Source organism: Octopus bimaculoides, chromosome 6, assembly GCF_001194135.2.
Source record: "Octopus bimaculoides isolate UCB-OBI-ISO-001 chromosome 6, ASM119413v2, whole genome shotgun sequence".
Taxonomy (NCBI): domain Eukaryota; kingdom Metazoa; phylum Mollusca; class Cephalopoda; order Octopoda; family Octopodidae; genus Octopus; species Octopus bimaculoides.
In genome coordinates, this window is record NC_068986.1 from 107,328,086 (window position 1) to 107,334,434 (window position 6,349).

Consider the following 6,349-nt stretch of genomic DNA (forward strand, 5'->3'; position numbering starts at 1 on the left):
TATATATATATATATATATATATATTGTTTAATGTTTAACTCGTACAAGTTTTGTTACTTGTCCCTCCCGTGTTCTTTCTGAACTCGTTGCCTAGCTTGACAAAATGTTCATATACATGCATATACTTATATATGCATGTATGTATACTATATGTCAATAAATATATATATGTGCATGTGTGTTTGCTCGTGTGCGTGTATGCGTTCGCGCGTATGTTTAAAAATCTAATAGAAGACACCGCCCAAGGTTTCACGCAGTGGGAAGGAATAAAGTAGCATGTGAAACATAGGAAACATCATCTAGCTTGCTAGCCTTTTTTCCCAGTTTTTATTTCTATAAAGAATATGATATACAACAAACCACAGACAGGACGTCTTCTCAATCAAACAACATCTGTGTATACAATAGTTTTTTGCGAATTTAATAATTTTATAATTGAAGGCAGTGAGCTGGCTGGATCGTTAGCACGCCAGGCGAAAAGCTTAGCAGCATTTCGTCTGTCTTTGCGTTCTGAGTTCAAATTCCACCGAGGTCAACTTTGCTTTTCAACTTCCCTTTCGATAAATTAAGTACCAGTTGCGTAGTGGGGTCGATCTAATCGACTGGCTCTCTTCCCCAAAATTTCGGGCCTTGTGCCTAGTGTAGAAACAAAATAATATTTTTATAATTGGAGTGCCTGCGATGTCTTCTTGGTATAGTAAATTAACTTTCGCCAACAAACATCTGTACGACAGATTGAACTCCTCACACTCACACACTACTGAGAGCAACATAAAAGCGATCATTTGTGAGCACATTAATAGCGTGAGATATCAATACAAAACAGTGATAGACAAATAGACAGACATAATCAGTAATAGGCATACAGACAGACAAACAGACAGACAGACAGACAGTTAGATGGATAGATAGAGACAGGTAGATACACATACAAACAGATAGACAGACAGACAGAAACATAGACAGATAGAGGCAGGCAAACAGACAGACAGACTGACAAATAGACTGATAGATACATAGATAGATAGATAGATAGATAGATAGATAGATAGATAGATAGATAGATAGATACACAGATAGATAGACAGACAGATAGATAGACAGATAGATAGACAGATAGATAGATAGATAGATAGATAGATAGATAGATAGATAGATAGATAGATAGATAGATAGACAGGTAGACACGGCATTTCTTAATGTGAAGACAATAACTTATGAAAGTTTAAGAGAAAAATCAAATATTTAGTTTTCGTAACTTTTCTTAAACGACATTTAAAGAACGGAGATTTACCATTTTCTTTCCATTTTGTAAAAAACATAATTTTCTTCTGAAGTGTAGTCTTTAAATACCATGTTAATATATATGTGTATGTTAGTATACATATATATATACACTCATGCGTAGTCAATTCGAATAAACGGATAAAAATGAAAGAAGAAAAACAACGAACGTGAGGACGTGCACAAGAAGTATGTTAGCTTGACGCTCGGTGAAAGGGGAGAGTTTAACGTTTCGAGCATTCTTCTTCGTCAGAAAGGAGAAAGTGAAAAGTCCAAAGAAGGAGAAAACGAAATCGACAACGGACCACGTGTAGTTACATACATACATACATACATACATACATACATGCATACATACATACATACATACATACATACATACACACATACACATATATGGTATAAGTCAGGTGGTGACCGAATAAGACCCCTTCATAAATAAAGTTCGTGAAAACGTTCCGAGAGTTCAAGAATTTCCTGGACGCGAATTTGTTTTGAATGGATAAAATGCTGCACAGCTTTGATCCTGCTGTCCAGCTCAATCAGCTATATCAGCGGTGACCAAACAGATATTGAGACGACTAGAAACCAACGGTACTTCAGGTCCTTTACCCCTACTGGTATACGTATTAGGTAACACATACTGGGACCCTAACAAGCGCTACTACTACGGGTCAGAGTAGGCCTGGTAATGATAATGGATAAGAAGTGGTTCCACACTTCTCAGAACCGCAGAACTCACGTACCAAGGCCCCACTACTAAGTATTTGTACGTACCGAAGATATACATACATAATACATACATACATACATACTGACAGGCAGACAAACAAACAGACAGGAGAGCGCAAGAGAAAGGCGCAAGGTACGAACCAAACAGGAAGTTATGTCACAGAGAGACAGATGTGACAAAAGTTATTATAACGATTTGTTGACATTAATCCTCGGCCCACCAAAATATGCCACAATATATACTCTAATGAGGCCTGCTTCTATTTTTCATTTGTTTAATTCAGGATCAGGATTAAATTGCCTCAATCTTCACACTCTACGAGTTGATTATAACAACTTGCTTGAAATTAAAAGTTCTCAGTTGGCTGGCTGTCCAAATTTACGCTCTTTAAATGTTTCCTGCAATAATTTGGAAATTTTGTCGGTGAGTAAATTAGAATTTTTTAAAATTTAAAACTGATAGAATCGTTTGAGCATCAATTATAATATGAATACCTTACGGTAATCGTTATATCTCTCTTTACATTGAATTCAAATACCACCGAGTTCAGCTTTAGTTTTCATCCTTTAGAGCTTCATTAAATAAAGTGAAGTTCAAGTGCCGTGTCGATTTTATTGACTGACACCTCTCCCCAAATCCTTTGCACTTGTGTCTACGTTAAGAATTATTTTAATTAATTAATAGAAATCGCTTGAGCATCGAATAGAATGCCCTAAAACATTTGATGCTGTTTTCTCTCCTCTTTGAGTTCCAATCTCAATGAGGTTAGTTTCGCCTTTCATCATTTCGAGATCGATAAGTAAGGTGTCAGTCCAGTAATAGATTCGATTTTTCTGCCTGTTCTTTGTTGTTGTTTTTTTAATCTGATATATAGCTGTCATGCTGAGTCAAGCTGAGAATTGTGTTAATGATACATAATTTTTGTTACATCTCAGAATATTTGTTGTATGTGTGAAATTTTTGTTGCATCTCAGGAGGGTCAATGCCCTAATAATGAACGTTATGCAATGTTTCTTTTTCACTTTTTTTTATTTATCAATTTCTTTAGTATTTAACCAATAACCTAATCGGTTACTTCAGTGATCGTTCCATTAATCAATCAATGACAAAAGCCTAAATGACTGAATTATGAATTAAACAATCGATTGGTTAATTGGCAAAATAGTTAACTAAGTTACACATGACTAATGAAGATGTGAAATAGATCCAGGGAGTGTGTTTATAATCAGCAAAATGACCCTCCCAAAATACAACAAAATGTGTTTCAACACACGAGTTCACATCAAGAATATTGCTAATACGAAAAATGTCCATACATATTTCACAAGTATAAATTTATGTTTAAACAAACGAATGCTCATCGTGGAGACCGACGGAGAACGAAATCTAGTTCCCTCCATGAAATCCCTGATGCCAGATTGTCGTATGAAATAAAAATGTAAACAAAATATTCTATTCTATTCTGGGCACAAGGCCCGAAATATTTGGGGGCCAGGAGATTAGATCGACCCCAGTACGCAACTGGTACTTAATTTATCGACCCCGAAAGGATGAAAAGCGTAGTCGACCTCTGCAGAATTTGAACTCAGAACGTAAAGAGAGACGAAATACCGTTAAGCATTTCGCCCAGCGTGCTAACGTTTCTGCCAACTCACCGCCTTAGTGTAAACAAAATATTCAAAAATTACAGATGCTGACAAAATATGCATATCTATAGAAACAGATGTTGACCAGGCTGAGAAAAGGTACCTTTGTGTTCACTCAAGTTGCTAGAAATAGCAGTCGAGTCACCCTCAATACAGGCACTCTCATCCGTATAAAACACAAATTGGTTAATATAGTCAAGGGATGCTATTCCTCAAGAGATGGTCACACTATAAATGTCTGATTATAAATTATATAAATCTGCACCGATCTCAGACTATAGCACTACAACACTTTCAGTATACAAAGAAAAAAATATTTATTTTACTTTTGTATTTATTTAAAGAAACTTTTATACAAGATAAATCAGTGATACATATTATATGCTTTGGTGAATATTTTCTTTGGTGATGATATTTTCTTTGGTGATGATATTTTTTAACTACAGTTTTTAAAGGTTTTACCGGATTTAGAAGAACTTGCAGCTTCCAGCAATCACATTTCAAATCTTTCTGATCTTTCAACTTGTCAATGTTTGCGAGAACTTGATATTAGTGACAATCGTCTGACAGATATATCTGGCATAGGCGAATTGACAACTTTACAGGTAAATTCATTTACATTGTTAATCATACTTACTAGAGCAATCTGTGTATCATACTTCATGCAAACACATCACTGAAAGCCACATTAAATACAGTATTCATCTGGAGATAACATCTCTTATGGACGTACTGTGTTAAAGAACACAAAAATATATCATTGTCCAGTAACTGTTGTGGGATTACTGGATTCTCATTTCTACCAATTGGAACTTTGTCAGCAGCATGTGCCTAATGGCATGCTATGTAAATCCCTTTTCTAATGTAATACTGCTTCTTTTACATATAACAAATTAATATTTACTATTTTTGCGTATCAGAAAATTTCAAGAATTCATTCTCCTTTTTTCTCCCCACGCAATTCTTTTCTATTTTTTTGTCTTGCTTTCTGCCCTTCTTACGGCAGAATTAGTGCCGCAACAAAGTGCCTTGGGACATTTAACTTTCGTTTTTTTTTTATGTTTTCATATCGAAACCTCACCTCGGTTGCTTTTGCTTTTTGATAAAACAATAGCCTCACAGGGACTAAGATAAATACAATCACACACATCCTCACTGACGCATACACACACACACACACACACACACACACACACACACACACACACACAATATAAATATATATATAAATTCGTGTGTATGTGTGTGTCTACTTATCTATCTATCAATCTACAGTCCACATTGTAAAGTGGTTGGCATTTGGAATGTCATCCAGCCGTAAAAACCCTGCCAAAACACAATAGCCGGCGGTGGTCATCTACCTGGTCGGCCCCTGTCAACTATCCTGCCCCTGCATGTGTGGAAGACGGGCGTTAAACGATGATGATGGTGATGGTGGTGACGATATATGCTAGGTTACAAGGGGTTAACGATGTAAGTTAAAGTATTAAGAAAAATGGGTGGCGATTATACTTCCATATATATGTATATGTAAAATTTACAATAGAAATTATTGATTATAATTACAAATTTTAAAAATCTAATAGGTGGCTGATAGAATTCACGTCACGTATACCATGATGTTTCGACTGGAAGTTGCTGTTCCTTATATTAAAATAAGTTTTCATTTAATTAGTAACCTGACTAATCTTCTCTTCAATTTTATGGAAGTCGTTCTTATGGAAATTTTTATAACTATTGTATCCCAGCCACACTCATAAGTATCTCATTGTTATAATTTTAAGCCAGGTTTTAAAACGTTCCTCATTGGAATGTTTTACTCCTATGTGTGAAAGTTCTTTGAAAAAACTGTAATGTGAAAAACAGTGTCATACGCATTTATGGTATTCACAGCTTTTTCGCTTTTCTTGTAATGTAAGTGAAGTATCGATATATTTGACTTCTAAATTGTAAGAAACGATGCGAAGTAGCTATAGTGGCCGTGACGCTGAAATATCACCTGTCGAGAAAAGTTTGCTAGCCAAAGAAAAGAATAGTGCTAATCGAAAATTCTTTGGAGAATTCAGCCCCGCTGTGAATACCAAGAAGCAAGACAACGAATAATTACAAGAAATATTCCATATTCAGCAATCATTGGGAGGGGGGTTCCAGTGACAACAAGCAACGATAACAACGACAAAAGTGTTGAGAGAAGACAAAAATAAAAATAACAGCAACAACGGTATTATTACCAATGCTTGCTCCAACGTTTCCCACCACTTTGCCACTACCACACAAAAATCAATATGCTTTTCACTTCTTCCACTGGCACACTTGGAATGACCTTCACAATCACAAGCAGCAAAACACAGCCGCTATGAAGAAGCTGCATCAACTGATCTACAAACGTCATCGTCTTTTCAGGATCTGCAAAAAATTAAACAAATATTTCTAAAGGAGCAAACAGGTTAAAAATGCACTAGAACAAAAATACACTACTACTACTACTACTACTACTACTACTACTACTACTACTACTACTACGACTACTACTACTACTACTACTACTACTACTACTACTACTACTACTACTACTACTACTACTACTACTAATAATAATAATAATAATAATAATAATAATGATAATAATAATAATAATAATAATAATAATAATAATAATAATAATAATAATAATAATAATAATAG

The 6,349-nt window shown here is 35.1% G+C and overlaps 1 protein-coding gene across 1 annotated transcript in view; it reads left to right on the forward strand.

Moving 5' to 3' along the window:
- LOC106873641 (protein phosphatase 1 regulatory subunit 7) overlaps positions 1-6,349 on the forward strand; it is a 49,827-nt gene that overhangs the window by 24,140 nt on the left and 19,338 nt on the right. The window contains exons 6-7 of the mRNA XM_014921087.2: positions 2,302-2,441; positions 4,111-4,269. Of these exons, the coding sequence (XP_014776573.1) occupies positions 2,302-2,441; positions 4,111-4,269 (299 nt within the window). The remainder of the gene's footprint in view (positions 1-2,301; positions 2,442-4,110; positions 4,270-6,349) is intronic.